The following is a 25,202-nucleotide window of genomic DNA, read 5'->3' as shown; positions in this document are numbered from 1 at the left end:
GTCCTGTACGCACAATTTCACACAAAAGAACAGTTACAACTTTTCACAGAGTAACCGTATAACAACACAGGGAGAACACATCGTCACTATTACCTTCAATGTATGATTTCTAGTATTTTTTTTATTGCGTTTTGCTTCCTGTATCACCAGATATATTTTCCCCACACAAGAAAACAATTCTATCACGACTCAAACTATGATGCAGCTGGAATAAAGTACACTTGATCAACAACTCATTAACATGAAGAACGTCTCAGTATGACCTTAGCAGCTGAACATGTGTGTGTGTGCACGAGCCATCCTGGGAGGGTCCGGCCGGCGGTCGGCTAAGCTAGGCTACTACCTGACCTGGTTCCCCCCCTCATGATGGTCAGGTTAACCGCTAACCCATGAAAGTATTCTACGCACCATCTAGAATAAGCTTAATTTTTGGAAATATGTTCCAGTTAGTTAAGGGTGTTTAAATATACATTAAGCGATCAAAATGATGTGCAACACCATCATCAGCGAGCGGTCGAGGAGGAAGGAGGCACGGCTGTTGGAAATACATCTCCATTCAACAACTAGACAACATTTCGTACAAATATTGAATAGACTTACTGTAAACGTATATATACTAGTTCTCGAACAAAATATTTCCTTAAAAGCAAGAAACTCATCCGGCGGCCAGGTTGACGAAATCAGTGGCGGGGCGGCGCGTGACCTACTTACATCTTGAGGAACTGGTTGGTCCAGGACGACACCTGGGAACCTCACAAGGGCAAGGCTACACCTAAGGTTAAGGGCGTCTCAATAAGAATTCGAACCAACCCGCCACAAACTACCACATGGCTGGCAGTGTTGACGGCATCAGCTAATCCCTGCCTAACCATCTGATATATAACAAGCTAACATGTATACAGTTAATGTGCATAAACAACGTACTTGTAATTATAAACAATCTAAACATATAAACAAATTTGATATCTTCTAATTCCAAACACACACACGTGACGGAACAAACGTACCTACGTACTATTTTTTCTTCCGTGCACAATTAGATTAATATTGTGTGCAGGAAACTGTCAACAAATTCACATAATATGGACACCCACACATTACTTCATTTATCTATATATCTATTTATCATTATTATTATTATTATTACCCCAGGATCAATACTTGTACGAGTCCCGGTGGTACCAAGTTCCTGCAGCACAATGCTGCACTACGTCCAGTAGCAGAATCCTTTGAAATGAGTTCTTTGAAGAGATTGTACTCTCAGAGGTACAGCCTCGCCAAAGTACTTTTCACTTCCGGTGTAACCCTAAGCAGGGGGGGTACGGTAACATGTACGTATAAATCAAGTTCAATCAGAGAGAGAGAGAGAGAGAGAGAGAGAGAGAGAGAGAGAGAGAGAGAGAGAGAGAGAGTAAACCATCCATCACAACAGAAAACAATACAAACTTGAACCAGTATCAACAATGTCACACACCCGAGCCATGCAGCGGGTTCCTGTCTGGCCCAGCATGGAAACCAGTGCCCACCCTCAACATCAGTCCTCAGTAAAGTGGTAGTAAAAGTGGAGTGGGTTACTTTAGAGAGCAAACAGTAGAGCTTGGCATGTATGTGGGCCGAGGCGCGGGTAGCCAAGCTGACCGAAGAGAACCCCAATAGGAAATACCTGGATTTCCCGTGGTACGGTGGAGGCTGAGTCACTCTTCGCTACTTAGGTCTCCTCACCTCAATCAATATATTACTGATCACCTGCCTTGACTAACCTATACTATCTTACCTAACCTACACTGTCTTACTTAACCTACACTACATTACCTAACCTTACTATACCTTACCTCACCTACAGTACTTACCTTACCTAACCTAACCTAACATATACTTAACCTACACTACTTTACCTAACCTTGCTATACCTTACATCACCTATAGTGCTTACCTAACCTAACCTAAAGAGCTTCACTCAACCTACCTTACCTAACGTACACTGCTTCACTTCATCTACACTACCTTACCTACTCTGAACTGGCTCATTTAACCTAACCTATTGAGCCTCATCTAACCAACACTTCCTAACCTAACCAAAACTACCTTACCGACACGTTTTACTTCACAGCATCCTCTATAAATTCCTTAGGAAGTTTCAGCGCCTAACAATCTTTAAATATATCAAACTTACGAGAAATACGCTAAGATAACCAAGGGTAACATAAAACATTTCTTTTTTTGATGACCTATGTTGTATTTTCTTGGTAAAATGCAAAACTAATAAAGTGGGTTTCGGAGGAACGCGGAAGTGTGAAGATAAACCTGTTGTGATTCCACCATGGTGCTCAGGCCACACCCGGCCAAACTTATCGCACGTGTTTTAACCATAAGCTGGCGAAGTCCAATATCGCATTATATAAATAATATATATATATATATATATATATATATATATATATATATATATATATATATATATATAATATATATATATATATATATATATATATATATATATATATATATATATATATATATATATATATATATATATTATTATCATCGCTTACCTCGACACTACAACTCCCGAGTTGGATGAAATCACACTCACAGCGCTTCACCTGGTCACTGATGCAACTTCATACAACCTGGGTTGACTACTCAGGTCAGAGGTCAGGTGGTACACAAGCTCTTAATTACAGAATGGCTGCTTAATGTGGTCTTTCACTCACATACCACAGACTTCCTCATCGCATTCATTATTCCGCCATCACTACCAGCACAGAGGCCTGGGCAGGCTGCACATACATACATACCGTTGCGGTCGCCTTGTCAGTGAAACAGTCGACGGGTCTCAGACACTCAAGCGGGCAAAGTGCACCTGAATGCCGTGGTATGTCATCTTTCAAGCACTATCAAAGTGTTACCTTTCTCTCATCACACCTACTGCACAACCAGTAGCATCTAGCCCATGAGCCACACTGCTCTGTCCTTTTTTTAATAAAGCATTCTTGTGCTACCCATGTTTCTGTATAACTTTTGAAGGGGATGCAAAGAGTGTAGCTGCCAAGTCGGGTCGTCTCCTGGGTTGATGAGGACGAAGTTTGATTCCGTCGAGAACTACGAGCGTGCCGGGAGAACCATTCCACCAAGAGCGACAAATCCAAACGCTATCTGCAAGACTCGTTCCCCATCAACATATTCACCCATCCTCTTACCCTACTCTCCCTCTTTCTCCGAGGTGCTGGGGTTTGCCAACAGAGACTAAATACATTTATTCGCTATCTTCCGACTCGTCAGAGAAAGAGATCTGAGTTACGAAAACAATTGGAAATTAAAAGGCCGTGACGTGCGATACACACTGTATGTACATGTTATATAAGACTTTAATAAACGAATAACTTACAAATCTTATACAAAACAGGTTCTGGAATTATTTCAATAGTCTAAGTTTATATTGATTGAGATGATCCAGGCTAACCAGTTCTCCTTGACCATGTCTGGGTGGCTGACCCTGCAACCCAGCCTGGCCTCACTCGCCATCACTCTTCATTCTCAAAATCTTAATCAATTTTGTTTATTTCTAATACCCGAGTGTAAATAAACGTTGTTGCCGCAGGTTTGCTACAGCTGATGTTTCAAGGAGGTCTGTTCTATTGTAGTTGTCGTCCTGATGTAGCTACTGCTTTGCTGTAGCTGCTGTCCAGACAGGTTGCAGTTACTATCTTGTTATAGTTTCACTCTTTTTGTGACTTCTGTCTTGTAGCTGCTGCCCTTTTCTTTTGTAGCTGCTGTCTTCTTGTGGCTGGTGTCCTGTTGTAAGTTTGTCTTTCTGATGTGCGGTGCTGTTGAAGCTGCTATGTTTGCTGAAAGTTTTACTATAGCTGCTGTCTTGTTGTAGCAGCTACCTTAGCGGTGCTGCTGTGGCAGGTGTTACTGCGGGTGTCTAGGTTTTTCTTTTTTTTTCTTGAGGGGGAGTTATCATTTAGAAGCTGATGTAGCTCCTGTTTTGCAATAGCGGTTGTTTTACAATATCTGTTGCCTTGTACTACACGTTTTGATGATCTTTTATTGTAGTGGATGTCTTGTAGCTGCTGTCCTGTCTAACAGATGTCTTGCTGTAGCGCTAGTATAAATTTAAAAGCAATAAGAATTTGTAAAAAGTTGCTACTTGAAAACGTTGATGTTCCTCATAACACAACGGACGTAATTATCATCATAAGCAAATAATAAAGATGATATTTGATAAAATCTGAACTCTGTCAAAATGTTCATCGACAGCGTCACTTACAGAAACAGAACTGAACGTTCTCGCCTGATACAGCAGAAGCCTTACAGCGTTGGCCTGCCTCTAGTCCGCTGCTCAACTGTTGCTGCTCCGTCAACTAAGGCAACGCGCAGGTGGAAACTTTCTTCAGCTGTATAAAACTCATACTGCAGTCCCTGGTACACGATGAAATCTTGACATCATTACAGGCAATCATCCGATTTATGACGTGGAAAGTCTTATGTTGTTCCTAGTCTTGAGAAGCAGTTCCATCACAGGAGAATTGTTACGTTCATATCCTCAAGTCTTATGGTTTCTGGCAACATTTCTGAAGAAACAGTTTTCACTCTGTGACAACGTCACCTCCTAACCCACATTACAATAATCTAGATACATATTTGTTTCCAATACTCCAACTCCCTATATGTATATATATATATATATATATATATATATATATATATATATATACATATATATATAATCACCCACTGTAACAATTACCACAGTGACTGGAGATAGGCTTTTACAGGCGATACAGATACACAGCAGGACAGTGATCTATATTGGCAAAGAGCACTAGAATCTAATACCAGTCCATAATTTGAGTTCTTTGAAAAATATTCTACAAACCCAACTGTCCAAGGAAAATTGTATACACAAATGCATAAAATTTCACAGGTTCACAGACAAGCATCGTATAATTATTCTCAGGAGTTAGGAAACGGGAGTGGGGAAGTGTGTCTGGGTGAAGGACGGGATGATAAGATAGCAATCATACATTCTGACGGTCAATACATATCTACTACAGGTTGGGTGAACTAATGTCCGGGGAAAGAGTGGACTTTCCTAGAATCTTTCAGCCGAAAAAAAGTAATATGTAATATATCCGAATCTAGTTACTTGTCAATGGTTACAACACTGAGTTACATGATAGATACAGGAACATACACCTTAATAAGCTGTGTGGCATGCAATGAAATCCAATAACTATCAGGAGAGAGTATCCATATCAATAATAACCAATCGCTAAAATGCTTAGTGTACCTGGTGAACAGCAATGGCCAACATCCTCAGGAGACATAACACAAGCAAAACTTCTTCCTGGGGAGGGAGGACACACGAAAATGAACACAGCAAAACTAAAAAAAAGTTTGCTTCACGGGTTAAGTGCGGTCTGCCAGCCTCACCTGAACCAACCCAACTGCCCTACGGACGAGTGGTAATTATGCCGCGGAGCTGCCTCGCATTAGAAGGTCAATAAACTCCGTCAACTGACGGGTCCTGTGTCGTTACATTCTTATTATTCTCAGACGACATACCTGGTTCATCTCCGGCAGACATAACTTTCACGTGAAGGAGACAGTGTCACGGACAAATGAGGATCTCACGAAAATGCGGTTATCATTCCCTTAATCCACATCAAATTTGACTCCCATCGTAAAACTGGAGACTTTTAGCTTTATCACGCGATCGCCATATTCACCAAAATCGTGCATGGGCATAGTTTTCCAAAATAAGAAGACATCTTAGTTTTTTAATGCAGCAAAGGATCTGGCAGCTTCGTTCATTACAACGGCACAGCCTTAGATCTACACACCTCCCTTGCATATGAGTTAACTTTATTTTTGCCTGAAGCTACAGACCGTTCGACACATGGTACCATGTGGTGGATGTAGATAAATGCATGACTTCATCTGTTCAGGACAAAAAACCTAAATTTGACCGGTGAATGGTACTGTCATTCTTGTTAGTGAACTGTAATAAAGTATCGTCATTAATTACATTATATCCCTCTTAATCCCTATCAATTTGAATAATTTTATCAATATTATCTCAAACATCATGTGGTGATAAAATTAATGATAGCTAGATATTCATTGGCCTAAGTAATAAATAAATAAATAAATACATATATATATATTTTTTTTTTTCCAAAAGAAGGAACAGAGGGGGCAGGTGAGGATATTCCAAAAAAGGCCTAGTCCTCTGTTCTTAACGCTACCTCGCTAATGCGGGAAATGGCGAATAGTTTAAAAAAAAGAATATATATATATATATATCCCTTGACCATGCAAGCAATGAAATAAATCGTACACCTTTTATCAAGAAGCAATAATATCTAATAACTTTACTAAATAATACTGACAGCTTACATCTTATTACGGCATTTTGTTTTTTCCACATTGACAGCCTGAGAAGGGAACTAGTATCTATAACGAGATTCTACATTTGATATATATATCTAGACATAGAATCCACATGTCTGTTACATATCCCTATATTCATGGGAGATCTGGTGGATGAGGGTCCCTCTCAATCACCGTAAATGTTAAGATGAAGCACCCCCATTACATGAATATGGGGGATCGGGATCCCTGTTTCTATATGACATCAGTAATAGACTGTCGGCAAATATGTAATGGGAGGGGAAGTTGCTGGGGTGATATTGCAATACGATATCTAAAGGACGCGGATGAAGCAGCGACAGGGATTTAAATTAACTTTCGATGTCACTTTCCCTACCCTTGTCACAGCTGTAAGCCATTCTTTCCTCCGTACATTTTGTGGTGGGACTATATATTAACGGAATCTGGTTTCAAAATATCTGATTATCTTTATGTCATGTTACAACTTACACGAGCATGCGTTATAATATTTTGGGGTGTCGTAAGGTGAAGACAGATGTTCCATGGGGTACATCCTATAAAAGTGAAAACAAAATGTTATTTGCGGTCCCATCTTACGATCGTGGTTAGGATGTCTAGCGTTGATCATATGTTACCGTGCCCAAGGTCTAATGCTCCGCCGATTATGTACCAACCCACCTATACTTCAATGTTCTAGAAAATAAGTAAGCACTGGTACAATTAGTTGATGCAATACATAAACAAGTTATGTTTGGTACAAAAAGCTGATGCAATACATAAACAAGTTATGTTTGGTACAATAAGCTGATGCAATACATAAACAAGTTATGTTATCTCAGGTTGACGAGGACGTAAATAAAAAGTGAGACATGGGGATCAACAAAAATGTCAAAAAGTTAAAGAACTTAGGGATGTACTGTGGAAAAAATAACGTCGGCACTCCAGCCAGCCAGCATTTGATAGGTACAAGACAAAGAAATGAGCATTCTCCAGCCTACACTGCACTTCCAGCCCACATGCCTCCTCCATCCCCCACTGCACTTCTAACTACAGAACAGCTTCTCCCGTGACAGGTTCCGCACGCACGAGCTGTGGTCGGCCATGACCGTGGAGATGGCTGCTGTTAGCGGCCGGTCCACACACACAGGAAACGGTCCAACACCAGGATACCACAATGCCATTAACGGAAGGAATGGTTAGCCATGAACTATTCTTTTTTCTTTCGAACTTCCGTCTGAACAGCAGATAAACACACGCAAACTCCAGTAACACTGGGAGAATAACCTGGTTCTATCACCCAAGATTACATAGTCACAACACCAGCGAGCCTTCGCTGTACATTGGTGAACTTTGCAAGATATTGAGTGTAGTCTGACCTAGATGCCCCACAAGGATGAACCAAGATGATTCATACATGAGCGAAGACAGACATGAACGATCGAAGTGGTAAGGAGCTAAGGTTAGGGATCATATATTAAACTGAAGGGGCTTTTGAAACTAGAAGGCAGTGGGATCAGTAGTAAATGTGTGAGTACTGTGTGTTCTATGACATCGTCATTGTCTTACTTTTACATGAATCAGCGATTAAGTTTTCATACATTACATTTTCGAACGATTCTCGTGATATTCTGACAGAAATGAGGTTTAGTTTCTCCTCAAGTGACACAAACTAGCAGGAAACTAAATAGTAATATCCATCACTCGTACGAGTGACTTCCCATTTACAAGATACCCAAAATGGCCACTAATAACAATGCTTACATCACATATTTCCTTCTATTACCCGAATTTTCGCAGCTTTCGATGCGATATTCCGGAAATACTGGTCCATAGTAGATTGTCAAGAATGTCCAAGTGTGGGACGCACCCTACGCCAGCCACAGGGAAGGCATTAGCTTATAAGTGGGGGCCTGTGCCCCCTCCCCCTCCAATATGCTACAAAAGGTTATGCACAGATAATTCCACAACATGACATACCTGCACCATGATAACCACCTGCACCATGACACGACTGCAACAAAATAGCTCCAGAACTCTCAAGATATCCACAGGTCACGCACATGCGACTGAATATGTTGATGCAGGTCTTGGCGTACAGCAAGTTGGACGCGTAGTTCTACCAATCGCGTACATCTGTGACCACGAAGTGAATTCCGTCCCTGTAATGATGGCTCGTCCATCACCAGAGACCGATTACACATGTGGGAGGCAACATCCGGGCTCCTCCTACCCACGGAAACGGTAGTTAATGACTTTGACGAGGTAAAAGAATGGAAGTAAGTTGGGCGAAGAAAGGACCAATCGAAAATCATTTTTGACTAACTTAACTTTCAGGTAAGGCGACACGGCGCGGCTATTGGGTACCTGGGTTGAGCTCTAAGGCATATAATTCTCCTACTTCTTTATGTCTTCCTCGCCGAACTCCCAGAAGACCCACCCCAAAATTCTTCGCCTCCACCCACCCCTCCATCCCCGCCAGTGTTGCCAACACACACGAGCCACAACCACACTAACTTCGATGTAAAGCAACAAGCCCAAAATTCTTTTGTGTTTAGTAATCATATTTAACATTACCATATCAACATTTCGTTTTTCTTGATAACCATCGTGTAAACATATCCTCTCTAAATGACTTTATAGCATTAATACCACTTAGGGTCTTATCGACGTGAGGGCGATAATAATGATTTATATATTTTTACAATTATTCTAACCTTCTCAGTCCCTCAAAAGGAGAAATAAAAGTATATGTCCACTGTTTTTAACGACCGACACAGGTAACAATCGTATCCATTTTACTCCCTTCCTGAAACATTTATGTATATTCAAAACAGCGAAAGTATTTACATATATTTATAATACCAAAACTTTCTCCGAAAATCATCTTAATTTGTTACACTGCATAAAACTCCCTTGATCACTGCCATCAGCTGTTGTATGTTATTAAACATCATAAACTTATTCACTCAAAAATAGTCACGTCTCACAAGCTTACTTCTGTACAAAAGCTCTACTCAATTTCATAATTTGATATATTACTTACTTCATCTTACACTCAAATACCTCAAAAACTTTCAAGTTTTCTTAGTAAGATATAGTATGTCTTTACATATTTTTGAGCTGATATCTTGGAGTGTTCTTAACTCTAACCCAACAACTAGACTAGACCACACCCTAGGTACGCAGCGCCACACATTCGCCGCCGCGTAATCAAAGATTAACTACCTACACTGTCATGTGCCAGGGTCGGCCACGCTCGACCTGCTGCTTTATGGACCCACACACTACAACATTTCAAGCCAGAGCGCCTGAAAAGCTCACAAAGGAACGCAACTATTTCCTCCAAGACAATCACATTTCCTGTAGCGGAATTCCAAGTTCCGGGTCTGAAGTGAACTGGTCTCCACTGTGACATTTGCCCATGGAAGTGAAACCCATTATTTACACATATCCTCCAAGAAAAGTAAGACCCATTTTATCGTGATATTCACCACAGGAAATAAAAGCTACATATTCCGAATCGATTTTCTCAGTCACTTTATTCAACGATGAAGACAAAACCAAAACGAAATCGAAGAGGAGCACAAGCTAATTTCGTCTCTAAAAGACAAACTTGAAATTATTCTCTTAAAAAGTGTAGACAATGAGATGATCCAGCAAAAGTATCCAGAAAAATCAATTTTGATAAAATATACCAAAATTTCTTCAAATTAGATTTCTAACAAAGTGAAATAACGGTATGAGCATGCAGGCATTTTTTTTTTCCAGCTATCGTAGTAAAACCCTGGAAATACGAAGGCTATCTTTACCTTACTATCAAAAACAGACAAATACTTCACAGGTATCTGTCATTAAATACTCCCGTTTTGAGAAAAAAAAGTATATAAGAAAATGAGCTTTTTGTTTCAACAAGAGTTCAGTTCCGGAAAACTCAATGCAGTTAAGAGTTGAGCACTTTTCCCCATTCATGACAGGGACACCGACCAGTAAGCTAAACACGAACAAAAGAATGTCTCCCATACCTTCACACTCAAGGGTCACCAAGGACAGAAACAAGGGGGATATGGGGAAAAGACAGGTGTGTGTAATTACCAATCTGTAGAGTACAGGGAGGGAGTTCTAAGTAGGCTGGTGGGGTGCCATCACTTGGACAGGCTAAACATCAACTTTATCATGTTCCCGAAGGCCTTTGTGAAAAGGAATCCATAGCAGTTTGATCCAAATCCCTTTAACAATAAAGGTCGCATATCTGTCTGGCTTCACTGACCAGCATGTTACACAATGATCTCAAGGTATATATATATATATATATATATATATATATATATATATATATATATATATATATATATATATATATATATATCCCTGGGGATAGGGGATTAAGAATACTTCCCACGTATTCCCTGCGTGTCGTAGAAGGCGACTAAAAGGGGAGGGAGCGGGGGGCTGGAAATCCTCCCCTCTCGTTTTTTTTTTTTTTTATTTTCCAAAAGAAGGAACAGAGGGGGCCAGGTGAGGATATTCCAAAAAAGGCCCAGTCCTCTGTTCCTAACGCTACCTCGCTAATGCGGGAAATGGCGAATAGTTAAAAAAAAAAAAAAAAATATATATATATATATATATATATATATATATATATATATATATATATATATATATATATATATATATATATTGGGTTTGAGTGTAATTACCTATCTATACAGTATGGGGAGAGTTCTACAATCGTGGATCCCTATCTTTTTATCTTTCTTACCTACGACGAAATGTCTTTAAGCAGGGCGAGCGCGTCGCACTCGCCACAGGAAACTTAAGCCTCAAGAATAAAGAGCCGCGCGAATTACATGTCGAGTGTAATGCAAGTTGATGAATGCGTGTGTCTGTGGACGGAATGCCAGCAACCTCCCTTGATATGAGCCAGAAGAAAAGACAGAAACCACGGTCAAGGAGAAAAGCCTGACTGCTACTTAAGCACTGGCTTGCTCACTGCGCTGCCGTCAATAACCCTCCCTGGTTAGTGGTTTCCTGCCACCTGTGCATATATGTTGGTCCTGAGGAAGGAGAGTATCGCCTCACTGTGGAAGACTTCAACGCATTTAAAGTACACATCTGGTCTCTCTCTCTCTCTCTCTCTCTCTCTCTGCCCCCATCCACCCAACACAGGTGTCCTGTCCCCGCCATGACCACAAGGTCATAACCTCACTCACACCACAGGAACGTCACCACCAACCTCCACTTTCCTTACCGGTCAAGGTTACTGAAGGTCACACGACATACTTCATACAAACGTTATATGCAAACAGTGGACACAACACTACACGATATTACTGTTCATAAATACCTTTGTTTCGCTAACAAGATGTAAAACATTCTTCCCGAACAGTATAATTTAAATAATTCTTAAGGCATACAATACCTGAATATTCTATAATGTTTCTGAATATAATATTGGCGTTGGAAACAATACCACGTACAAACTGATTGTAGTAATAAATTCTTATATGATCCAAATAGATGCCTATATATAAATATTTGAGCTTCATCATTAAAACGAACTAAGCATTTGGAGAACTTGGAGGGCGAAGGGTAATGAGCAGAACCTGGCCTTTTCCTTTCCTGCACAAGCGGCCAACAGCCTCCCCACAGCGAGTACGTTTCTTGCCACCTGTGTGCAGCGTTACAACCCTTTCACAGCTGCTGCAAAGCACCGTTATGGCTGTCTTCTCTATAACGAATATCAAGAAAATACAGCCGTAGAATTCTGAGTTCCCCCCTGATTCCCTCTGCAAAGTTTTATACCTATCATTATTCACACTTGGGAAATATTAGTAGCTGTACATACTTATCATAAATACTCAACATAACGGAGGAAATTACCTGCAATTATACACTGCTGGTATCATCCGTCATTCACTCTACTTCCGTTGGGAAATTCTTTATTAACATTATCATTATTTAAGCGTCTATGAAAACAATCATTCCATGTGACGACAGATCCACGTTAATCTCGAAACAAGTATTCCAAGACGTTTAGCAAAGTTAATCCCTTTACAATTAAAAATAAAAGGCCTTGTTCATTCAACTAACTAAAGGAACACAGATCATAATACTGAAAGTATGAGAATACATAGAAATAAATAGTTCATACTTAACTAATGCCAGAGTTACTACCATTAACTACATACAAACCCAAGACCTACCTTCATCTTCGCAAAGTACTACCACTTCCGGCCTCTTCGCTTCACAGCTCTGCTCTTTTAATCTTTTATACCACTTATCCTTACAAACTCAGCTCGTATTTGGAAAATAACGGGAAAAAAAATACACTCAATAATTCTCTAACAACCTCAGTGGTTTGTGTCACTCTCTCCCCGAAGGTACCTGCCAGACCCTTGGTCGACCTTAGACTGTTTCTAGATCGACACTGGCAGCGCAGGCTACAATACACACACCACTCGGTCAGTGGAACCCCACACCCCGACTGTTATATTCCTACCCTCTCTCCCCGTGACATCCCTACACCTACAATTTATCCAACTGCTTTATCACTTGTCATCTTGTTTTGCGACTCCATTCTCGTCTACTGTGCTTTGGTATCTTGGATATTAAGGTTGATTAAGTTTTAACTTTGCCCGACTCCCATAACCTTCGGTATATTCATCACCCACCTTCCCTAGTGCCGCCCCGAATTAGGCTATTTGTACCATGATAATTAATAACGCCACATTATTGCAGTGCATTGAGGGGTTATTTAAACTATCAACGGTAACCTGAAACACCTTCTTGAAATAGCTTGCATGTAATCAAAAGTTCTCTACATACCAGTACATGTAGGAAAATTTAAACCGGAACTTTGTTGTATGGGAAACTATGACATCCTCTTTCCCTGAGTTTCCGCATGATAGATATCATCATATTATAACAAAATATGATTATTTCAATGAGTAAGATATTAACTCCCGAGTACTGCCGCCGGAAGAAACCTGTAATCTTCAAGAGCTACTGCTCCCTTGTCCAACATTAATCAACCACCGGAATTAAGTCCCAAGCACATAGTGAAACTTTTCATTATTAAAAGCTTCTCCAACGAGGGACGTTCCTTTAATTCAAATATCTGAACAGTCCTGTTTACTGAGGTAAGCTAGGAAACCATCACTTCCAGTTCCCGCTGAGTATTCATGATTTATGGCTGTTCTAGCTCGCTCAGTACTCATGATTATTGGGTGTTCTAGCTCCACGGTACTGATTGAGTTGAAAAGTTTGAAGTCTACTTAAAAGTACTCCCTTTCTCCTATTGTGACCACTAAAACGTTCAAAGCATCTTTTGTGTCAAATTGCGCAAGAAAAATACAGAAAATCTATTTTCATGGAGAGTTGAACTACAGAAGGCACTCAATAAAATTGGCCACCTTCCACATCTGTAAGGATGTAAATATACGATGGTTTGCAGAAAAATCGAATCATATCATTTCATACAGTACAATCATCCTTATATTATTTCTAACACACTTTAACTGGTGTGCTAAACTTACATGTATCTCTTGTATCTTGAATCATACTCTACTCAAAATTCTTCAGTCTGTCATTCTCCAAGCATCACCTATCTCCAACCATACCTTTATTTGCTGTCATGCTCTTATGCTCTCCTTATCCTACAAGTGATCTTGTGATCTGTGTGTGTGTGTGACCATCACCAGGGATTAAACCCAGTTCTGGATGGCCTTGGGGGAACGAAAGCACCTGAAAAAGGGGGGGGGGGCCTTTTTGTCATGTCGCAGTCTGTCACATACAAATTCCAGCATGGTTACATGCATCCTGCATAACTGTGATACATATATTGGAAAATATTATATAGTAAAAAGGCAATGTGATCAAAATGTTAATGTTCTTCAAAGCTAAAGAAAACATGGATCACCTAAAAATTTGCACCATCAACAATTTTCTGGGTTAGTTTAAGTTGGGTTTATAATGGAATAATATAAACAATTCAGTTATAAAAATGACTGTTTCAAACTTTTAATAAATCACATTATCAAAAGATCAGAATCCCTACAATAATCAGGATTAATACAAGTTAGCAAAAATTCTTTAAAATGCAATTCTCTGTTCACGGTTAAGATCTTGTTTCACCTTCTTATGAACAGTACAGGAAGCTTGTAAACATTCCAATGATACTTTGAAGTGTTATTCAAAGAATAAATTATAATATAATCCTAGCCATTCACCTTATTCCTCTTTAATGTCACACCTTAATCACTCTCCTCCTCCTCTTCCGATTCTGACTCTGACGGTGGTAGATCAATCTCATCTGCAAGTACCAAGATAAAGATGGGTGATTAGTATAAAACTTGTCAGCATTGTACACAAAACTTTCCTCTTCAACACTCCAACTTATACATAAAAGTTAATCAAAATATGTGAATATTCAATGAAATTTGCTGTTTTTACATACAAAAACTAAAATACTATATCTATTCTTTAAAATCACTTTTTTTTTCTTTATATACATTTCTTATAGAATTATCAATTTACTACGAAACTCGGAATGAAAAATTTTGAATCTCATGAATAAAAAAGTCAGAAATGGGTAAGAATACAAGTTAGTAATATAAGTGCATTTTGTTTATCAAGAAAAAAAACAATATAATATGGTAAGGCTTCAAGAATGCCATTACCAAGGATGGAGAAAAGGCACGAGTTGGTTCACTAGTGGTTTTATGCATCAAAGTATTACCATGGGAATAAGATAACATTCAATCTGCACAGGGAGGCAAATAATGTATAAAATTAATAAAGGTGTGATGCTTGAATATCATAACTACAAGATTGTCAAATGTTATGAGTAGATAGGATGAAAGAGGAAAGTTACTTGATTAATGAAAGGCTTTTACAGATCTACTGTTAAAAAGACCAAGGATGGTCAGAGTAAATAAAGAAGTATCATGTTACCATGACAGTTTCATATGTAAAAATGGATAGGATATTAAGAGTTATGGCTAGCAATAAACAGATGTGCTTGAAAATGGGGAACTGAGTATGTAGTACATTTAGATGGTAAGAGGAGGGATAGGTAAAAAGATGTACAATCTGGGTAGTACTTTTACCAAATAGCACTGCAGAAGGGATAGTGAAGTGCCACAATCTCCAAGAAAGCTTTGAAAGGAAAACTGTTATGTGAGGTGTAACAAGGAGAGCATAAACTATTACTGTATGCTTGTGAAATGTGGATCTCGAACAGCAGAAATTTTAAAGAGCACAAGCAGCAGATGTATTTTCCAAAAAAGCAGCTATGGCTTAAAGAGAGTAGATTGAGAGTAATGAGGAAATGAGAGATTTATGATATCACCTTGAAAGTGGTTAATAACTTAAGCAGTGGATCCCTGAAGTGATGCTGATAAAGTTTGTGGAAGGAATGAATATGTAGTTGTGACAATAAAGGATATCAGTAAGAGATAAAATTGGAAAAAATCAGAGATACAAAAAAAGGTCAGAGTATGGGAACAAAGATATGCAAAAAACCTATTTCTACAGTTGATAACAAGGTTAAAATTTCATTGCTTGTGTAATAAATTCTCCACTCTGATAAGAAGTACACATGATCCAGATGTATATAACAGAGAATATATGTTCAGGTGTTCCCAGATTCCACCTGCAAGAGGTAACACTGAGGGCCAAAATTCACCTTCGTTGAAAATGTATCATCATCAGCAGGGTGAAAAGAGTAATGAATCATCAAGGACCTTCCTACCCTGAAGGAGCCCAACTTGCCTGGTTGCAAGAGGACCACACACTCAAAGCACCAGGAGTCCCATAAAAAGGTTCTAGGATTACACTTCCTGACAAATTAATGCATGTTCACCTTTTAATCTTTGTGATTCTTCTTCAAGATCACAAAGATAAGTGTTCTGAACCTCGACAACATCTGTGCTTGTGCTGCAAACACTATACTTGTCTAAAAGTTCTTCATTGATTTTCGGAAAAGTTTTTCCCCATTTAAACTTGCTTAAATACAAAGATGCAGCTTCTTTTTGACCTGCAACAAACAGAAATGTTTTCTAATTAACCTACAATGATAATGAAAACAGTCCATACACCAAACTCTACCAGACAGAATTTCTGTATCTAATACTGAGGGGCATAAAATGAATATCCTTGTATAAACCCTGACCACACTAAATCTCCTCAAACACTACAAGAAGACACAGCAATATATAGCACAAATATCTTGAAATTCTACTAATTGTATTTTTCTTAGGATTTTCCCATGAAAAGAACACATCTTTCCTTCCAATATACACAATTAACATGCTAAGTAAAAAGAAAATTAATCATCACTTGTATTAGTGCTGAAACATTTCTTAATATACTGGGCAAAACTTAATGTCATGTTAAAAAGTGAGAAACTGTATGCACTTGATCCATACGAACTAAATGGGAATGGAGTTAAAGGTAATAAACAGTACAGAAGGTAGACAAAAGGTGCACCAAGATTAAGGCTGGATATATGTTTTGTATAGAAGTACTGAACTAAGGTTACACATACAGAAAGGAAAAACAAATATTAAAAAGTAACACTGAAAACAATAATACCTATATTGATGATGATATCAATAATAATCAAAATAACAATAAGTGATAATAATAATAATCTTTTCTTTCTTTCAAACTATTTGCCATTTCCTGCATTAGCAAGGTAGCGTTAAGAACAGAGGACTGGGCCTTTGAGGGAATATCCTCACCTGGCCCCCTTCTCTGTTCCTTCTTTTGGAAAATTAAAAAAAAAACAAGAGGGGAGGATTTCCAGCCCCCCCGCTCCCTCTCCTTTTAGTCGCCTTCTACGACACGCAAGGAATACGTGGGAAGTATTCTTTCTCCCCTATCCCCAGGGATAAATAATAATAATATCAATAATAATAATAATAATAATAATAATAACAATAATTATGTAATACAACAAAGTAAGAAAAAGGGTGCATCATTAGGAAATGAAATGCCTTAGAACTATGAAGAGTTTGGCGTATTGATCAAATAAAAAGTGACAGTGTTCGAGAGAGGTCTGATAATAAGAGGAACATGTATGAGAAACCATATACTAATATCATACAAATCACTCAGCTCTACTGTTCTTATTTTTGCCCTATAATGGCCAAAATAAACCTGAGTTTCACAATCACACATCTGAGTTAGAACAAGCATACTCTCATAAAAAACTCTTGCATAAATAGACTTAACCATACATGCTATAATTACCTGATGTAAGAACTGTGTTAAAACACTAAAAAGTCTGATGAAAAAGGTATATAATCTCATTGAGAAACTTTTCATTCCAAAGGATTCCATCACTTCCCTGCTACTGGTTGTACGAACCTTGAAAAAATGCCATGGGGTAATACAGATAAACAAAGTCATTCAACAGTTAATTTATTCTAATCAAATAAACTTTAAAGTTATCTTGAGTCTTACCACAGATAAACATGGTTGCTGCAATAGCTTCTACACATGATAACTTGCATGGCCGACCATAGTTGATCGGATTACAGGCCACAAGATATGGTAAAAGTCTTGGGTGTGCAGCTTTCATCCTGTTGAATGGTGTCTCTGACAACTTGGCCCACGAACAGTCCACCACAGCAATGCCATGTTGCAGGAGAATACTTGTATCCTCTGGTGAGACACACTGTAATGTCATAAAATGAAGCAGTACTGGAGTGCAAAATGCTGCACACCATTACTATAAACTGAACAGCTATAATATCAAATTCTTAGATATCATCTCCCTTGAGTGTGGCACAGTGTACTGAGATATGACAGAAAAAATACCTAGTCAGAAATCTTTATCACTAGTTTTCATGTTGCTTGTTTATGTGCAGAAGGAGCCTTAGCTGCACAAGAAAACAGTACCTAGAGAGCATTAAATAAGTTATCCTTTACTTCACTAATGCCTTTTCTGATCTGAGATAGTAAACTAGCAAGAAAACATAAATGTGAATCACACATTCTCATCTTCATAACATTTTTGTCAAATACCACTATTTTCCAATTATACATACATATTTTCCAAGTAAACCTCATTCTTGATCAATATACTTTCATTTCTTGTATTACAAGCAGCAGGCAACTGCTTCACTTATGTGATGTTAACCCTTAAAAGACCACATCTGTACTGGTATGGGTTTCCCAGTAGAGACCAACGCTGTACTTGTCTGAAATACCTCTTCCTGCCCTCAACTAAATTGAAAAAATCTTCTTTATTGGTATGTAGAGGTGCTTTACATAACAAATAATAATTAGCACCAGAAGAAAATTCTCAACTTTCATACCCCTATCACATACTGAGGTAATTTGTTCCCTCCTGGAACTTCCTCAAGGGGGTGGCCATGGCAATTAGAATCTCCATAAATAATGACCTCCACTGCCACTTCTTTGCCTTTAAAGTCTCACCCTTAACAGGCCACTGGCAGAGGGCAACTCTAGTGCAGTGTTTGCAGAGGTTCCTACCAAATGCTCCAACTGACTACTACCTAACGTGTCTACCTTACATTCCACTACTTCTACCTAACGCTCCTACCTACATATTGCTATCTACTATCTATTGCTCCTACAAAATTTGGCCAAGAAGCAGGACTAGTGCATAGCGATTACCTCAGGAAAATCTAGCTATGAAGAAAGTGAGTTAAGAGTCGTTAAACATTATGTTCAAGAAATTATTGTATGTTCGTGGAGAGGATGCCAGTAGTCCATGAGTTTAGACTCACCTTCTTCCCAACAGGTGTGAGAACCAGACCACTAAACCGCTGACCGAGCCGAAGGAGCTTGACCATGCCATGACGCATCAGCTTTCTGCCTGAACACTTCTTTGGGTCACAGTGCTGCAGGTCCCACATGGCCACAGGGTAATTGATATCACTCATGTCAATCTGTACCTAGATGTGGTAAATTTGTGCACATGTATGCAATATACGAAAACTGTCCATTCATGCAAATAATGAATATAAATGAATTACACAAAAATGAATATATATTCAGTACTATATTCATACAATAAAAAGTCTAACATCCATATATTAGCCTTTAAATTGTGCAATCATCAGAAATGATACTCCTAAGAAATAAGAAAAAAGATCCCTAACAGGATATCTCTGCATCATCTGTTGTAGAAAATCCCCAAAAGAGTAATACTCTTTCCTTTCTACTAGTGTAGGAGGGTGCTCAGTGGATAGGGGAGGGTCCTAGCTGGTATCATGGATGCTCCTCATTTATGTACGCTGAGGATGATTATTTGTTTTTTCCAGGTGTAATTTCATTCTACACACACTTAACACATCAACACACTTTTTATCTTATGTATTACTTAGAAATCATTTACAGAGAATATTATTTACATGAAAATATGATACATCTTATCTCCATAAAAAAATATGAATAAAAAAAAAAAAAAAATCAATTCTAAAAATGACTACAGTCATAGGTATGTAAATCTGGCTTTGCACCGTGATTGATCTTTTGGTGCCTGTGAAGCTTGATATATTTTCCAACAGTGCTGTTAGGTTGCTAGTGACATCTATGGATAAGAGATGGAATCATACATCAGTTAGAGATCCAAAAGAGGACTGCAACCACTAACTCTCACTTGACACAGAATAGCCCTCTGTGATATATACTATCCTGTACTGAAGATCAACATATCTTGCTTTTTGTTACAGAAAACAGACAACCATTGTAAAAAAACATTTCCAAGTTATGCCCCAAGGGATTTAACTAGCCTTTTTATGTAGCTTTTTATGGCAAAAATGGATTGGCTACAAGTCCTTTCACTTAGTCACCCTTTCTAGGAATGTAGCCATAGTGTTCAACAAGGTCCCTATAGTTTATTACCTCAGTGATGAGTCACTACCTCCCAACCATAACATCCTCATGTCATTTGTACATATGGTATTGTTCTGTTCCTTTTGAAGGTGGTGTTTTTATGTTACCAACATAAATATGCTGCAAGGTGAAGACGGCACAATTACCATATGGGATACAGCTGGACAAATTAATGTTCTGATTATTTAAGTATCAAATATCTGGATGACAACTGGCCGAGAATTTAGCTTTAAATCTTAATATCTACATCTCGCAGTTAACCACTGTATAATATCTACATCAACACATTCTTCATCTCTTGCAGTCAAAGATATGCATATGAACAACTTGCTAAATTTTCCTAATACAGTTACTTGAGAGCTATTGCAAATTTGCCAAGAGACAGTTTGTCTGCGGAACTGTTCCAAAATGCGTGTGTGTGTGTGTGTTGTGCGTGTTAAGGGGAATGAGTTTTACATTTGTGTAGCCCCATCTCTTGATTTTGCATGTATCTCCCATGCCTTTATGCTTATGTGCATATGTAAACATACCCCAGCCTAGTTTAGGTTATGTGTGCATGTAAAAAGACAAAGCATACAACTGACTGTGGATTCCTTTCTGTCACTGTCATCACTCTCTTCCTCCTCTTTTGTCATATTTTCTCCCAACACTTTCTTGTCATCTTCAGCCACTTCTTCATTTCTGTCACTATCTTCATCTTTTTCATCTGCAAACAACCCATATTTAAATTTTGGTAAATCACAATGCTTTCTTCTTAATGTAGATCTCAAAGTTTGCTCTGGATACTAATATGGCTGTTTCTTGTTACAATATCATCCATTCTATGAATAAAAAATAAGTATCATATTAATCAGCCACTGAGATCTTTACTTAAACCTATTTGATCTCAACATGCAAGTCTTTAAATGGGTTGAATGTTAGGAAAATTTGTGAAAAAATATACACTAATTGTATCATTAATTACCTTTTAAGGAAAGCCTGCATAGAGCTTCTTCTTCAAGTTCTTGTCCAGTGGCTGCAGCTGTAGTGTCTGAATTGGCCTCAAATCTTTCCCGGCGCCCTATTCCACGATGATGCTGTCCTCTACTGCCTCTCTTGCCACCTGTTCTTCCTCCTTTTCGCTTCTGTCCTTGACCAGGCCGATTCATCCTGTTGAATACAGATACAACACAACAATTAAGTTTTCAAAAACAGGACCTGCTAATCAGTGACTAAATATAATAAGGAAATCTGTTTCCCTATCTCTTTCTTGACGATTCCAAACCATACTTCCTGGTCTATGAAAAATAGATGTTTTCAAGTAGACTGAAAAGCAAATGGGAGACCATTTCATATGGAAAATAGAGCAACCAAGAAACAAGAGATATATGCTTCAGCTTTCCCTAGGAGAAATAACTAACTTTTAATGACAATATATTACTAAAACAGTAGTAAGCACTACACTCTGGTATTTACATCTCACCAGGCTCAAAGTTTCCACTCGTACTGGTGTCTCATATATGAATCCCATTCCAAAAGTCTCTATTGCTTTTGAAAATGAAAATACAGTTTCATTATTCTATCTTATGTGTGGTTTTTGGTAGTATTCAGTGTTATTTGGTGGTAATGGAGACCTCAGCTGCATTTTACACAATAACCACTCCATGGTAAATGTTATCCAAAGCAGCCAGCCATTTTCCATACATAGCACTACCACTGCAAACCATAAAATTTCATAGCCTAAGGTTTCTCCTGCAGCAAACCTAAATCAAATGTTTAATGGGAGTTCTACAACTTAATGTGATAGCCTTGGAAAAATAGTCAACATGTCTAAATTACTTTATAGAGTTCACTGTTATTAGAGAAATACCTGCTGTAGACAATTTTTCTTCTCTCTCATACTCTAAACATGGTGATCATGAACAGTCAAATATACCACAGAAGGCAATAGTGGTATATTGGGGAAAATGAGGGATTTATAAAAGTAAAGAAAGGTATCATAATCAAACAAAAGAACCTATGAAGGGCATATCAAACCCCCTCAACAGTTGAAATCTATCTTTATTTTCACCATTCTAGTAGAATAAATGTATAAATGGCAACAGACATTAATAGACAGGTGACACATGCTGCCTGTGTCTAGCTGTCAGGCCATGTGAGGTCACCATCCAGACAACAAGCCATCACGATCATAGAGCAATACCATCATACAGTATTTCTCTTACATTAAGCGCCTTTACCTTTATCTAAATTCAGTGACCATTGAGATTATATTTGTGTAATCTTTTATTACAATGCCACCAGCTACTTGCTACCCACATACATCCTGTGGTTGGTGCTTCATGAAGGATTCAATGGCAACGGGACAAGATGGCGCATACAAAGATTGTATGTTTAGTGTATACTGTGGTAATCTGGAGGAAAAAAAAGATTTAACAAGCATATCCCAAGCAAGAGACAAATTCCATGCTGAAAAATTTTTCCTGATGTTTTGGCTACTTGATGGTGATATTCTAAAAATGTTACTTACTTTTGTATCACTTAACCTTATATCTTCCAATATCCATAGCCCTCACTACTTCTGTCTTGTATACTATTTTTCATTAAAATATGTCAAATTCATCCTCCACAGCCACTGTCTAAATTGGCTGTGCATTGCTGATTTCTATGAATATTGAATAACTGTGCAATGCAATGCTAGAAGAATGCTTGGAGACTATAATAACAGTTGCGGAGCATAATTTGGAGTATCATTCATTTGAAGGATATCAAATATGAAAATGAGGTTATGTTCATCATGGAAAATGTGGGGGTAATTAAGGTACACCTGACACTGTTGTAATTTAATTCTTTGCTACTAAAATGGGTAGGTAAGGATAACACATTCTAAATGCATATATGTATTACACTATTTGTAGAACAATCGTCCCCTATAGTTTCCCCTGATATACTAACGTCGCCTTATTACGTATCATTCATTACTAAATATACAACAGATCTGTCCTCTCAAGTAAATCACAACATACTTTAAAAAATATACCTGAAATAGGGTAGGGTGTGTGTATCTACAAGAATAAAGACATGGCACACATATACAAGGTTAAGAGGCCAGGACCAACACGTGTAAAACCCTTTCTTTCTCCCCGTAACAAAAATGGCAATGAGAAATAGTATTCCTTTAAAACTAGGAGCCATTTCCCACGATCAGGGCCTCGGCTCATAACTGGTTAACCCTATAGGTTCCCTCAATATTCAGTGTCACCGGCATCCCATTCATATATCGTGGCTGGCAAGGAAAATATGATAATGACGGTATAATGGTCACAACACAATAATCTATATCTCAGCCAGGAGTTAAGGGGCATTACCCATAGCACATGGAATATTTCAGGTTATAATGGGTTGCCAATCATTCACGTGTGGCCAGAGCTTAAGTCGTTAGACTTACCTTTATTCTCAACAAGGTTGTGCAGCAGCTGCTGTACATAATATCCAAGGGTCTGATAAAACGTGGCACTATACAGAAATTTTGCTAAAATCTATGATAATATTTGACGTCAGGTTGGCTTACCAAATATCGACATAACGTCGTCTACATATTGAAAATTTCTTCCCGAAACAAATTCACAAGAAAGAATAATTAAATATACAAATTGGTCAATGAAAATATCAAATCAAGATTCCCTTGGATATTAGTGATTAAGAGAATACTTTTCCAAAGGCTGGTATTTGTTAAGACATAATCGAAACGTTTTCCCAATTTCCCAATTTAGTGCTGTGATGAATAAGATAAAGCCACTTTTCCTTGGTAAATGAATTCTTCAATGACCTTCCAAAGTGGGTGTTTCATATTTTCGTCTGAATTTAGCTATATCATCTATAAAAATAAGCACATTTCCCTATGTCAAAAGCGGGGCTTCACTTCTAATAAATGAATCTTCCGAATTACTTTTGATTTCGTCTCCATTTATATAAAGTAGATCGGGAGTGAACAACCTCTCACTAAGGTCAAATACATGAAGCAATTTTGGTGTATCATTTAATCATTTCCTTTAGGAAGCTGATCTTGTCCTGGTCTTCGACCGGTTTAAAGTGTTCCTCATAAATTAACGAGACCTATCTAGAGGCGCTATGTCTTCCTGCCTCCCTCCAACCGTCAGTTGGACCTCAAATGATGATTCTGGATGAAACTACTGGCCCATTCCTGCCTTAAACTTCAATTGTCGTGCGAGCCTGACAGAGATCTGGTGGGGGCAGCATGAGCTTCCTCCCTACTGTAAAAGATTTAATATCACAATTTTGCACATTTGGTGAGCCACCAAGTGAGGGTATCGTCTCAATTCTCATCACTGCATATTTCACTCCTCTGTGTAGGGTAGTCAGGGACAAAGTTATATATTTAATCAGCAGTCCAACACTCTTACTTTCTAACCTTCACTGAAGTTTTGCCATACTTTCTATCGCATAATAGCAAATTTTGACTGCATAAAAAGGACTGGTACAAGGAAGTTCCACACAAAATAGCAGTTTTGCATATAGCAATCCTGCTTAAAGTGAGGACTTGGATATGAGGGGGTGACAGACTGATTAGCTAGACTATCCAGATTAATCTGATGTCAAAGTTCTGCCCTTTGGTTTGATTGGTTAGTTTGACTTTTCAATATTGACAATTTACTTGATTTTTTTAGATTAATGTATTTCAATATGAACTTTTTATCATTTACGATGAATTTAAACATTATAAAATAGAATTTTGATTGAAGTTGATTTTTTTTTTTTTTTTTGCTTTGTCGCTGTCTCCCGCGTTTGCGAGGTAGCGCAAGGAAACAGATGAAAGAAATGGCCCAACCCACCCCCATACACATGTATATACATACGTCCACACACGCAAATATACATACCTACACAGCTTTCCATGGTTTACCCCAGATGCTTCGCATGCCCTGATTCAATCC

At 38.3% G+C, this 25,202-nt stretch overlaps 2 protein-coding genes across 3 annotated transcripts in view; both read right to left on the bottom strand.

Annotated features, from left to right (window-relative positions):
* The window catches only part of LOC139755120 (uncharacterized), a 34,350-nt gene extending 21,515 nt beyond the window's left edge, over positions 1 to 12,835 (bottom strand). The window contains exon 1 of the mRNA XM_071673264.1: positions 12,603 to 12,835. Within this exon, the coding sequence (XP_071529365.1) occupies positions 12,603 to 12,608 (6 nt within the window). The 5' untranslated portion in view covers positions 12,609 to 12,835. The remainder of the gene's footprint in view (positions 1 to 12,602) is intronic.
* A 1,560-nt stretch (positions 12,836 to 14,395) lies between these two features.
* LOC139755107 (18S rRNA aminocarboxypropyltransferase) lies at positions 14,396 to 23,971 on the bottom strand. 2 transcript variants are annotated; one of them, XM_071673244.1, is made up of 7 exons: positions 23,696 to 23,971; positions 21,233 to 21,417; positions 20,853 to 20,974; positions 19,158 to 19,325; positions 17,866 to 18,079; positions 16,262 to 16,435; positions 14,396 to 14,710 (listed from the first exon to the last, which is right to left on the bottom strand). In XM_071673244.1, the coding sequence occupies exons 2-7, from the start codon at positions 21,414 to 21,416 to the stop codon at positions 14,652 to 14,654; spliced, it is 921 nt and encodes a 306-aa protein (XP_071529345.1). In that variant the 5' UTR covers position 21,417; positions 23,696 to 23,971; the 3' UTR covers positions 14,396 to 14,651. The 2 variants fall into 2 exon arrangements, with proteins under 2 accessions (XP_071529345.1, XP_071529353.1); XM_071673252.1 differs by having other exon boundaries at positions 23,819 to 23,881.
* Positions 23,972 to 25,202: the final 1,231 nt, after the last annotated feature.

This window comes from Panulirus ornatus, chromosome 2 (assembly GCF_036320965.1).
Source record: "Panulirus ornatus isolate Po-2019 chromosome 2, ASM3632096v1, whole genome shotgun sequence".
In the NCBI taxonomy this organism is placed as follows: domain Eukaryota; kingdom Metazoa; phylum Arthropoda; class Malacostraca; order Decapoda; family Palinuridae; genus Panulirus; species Panulirus ornatus.
Note: the sequence above shows the minus strand (reverse complement) of the source record. Positions and strands in the feature narration are given on the sequence as shown.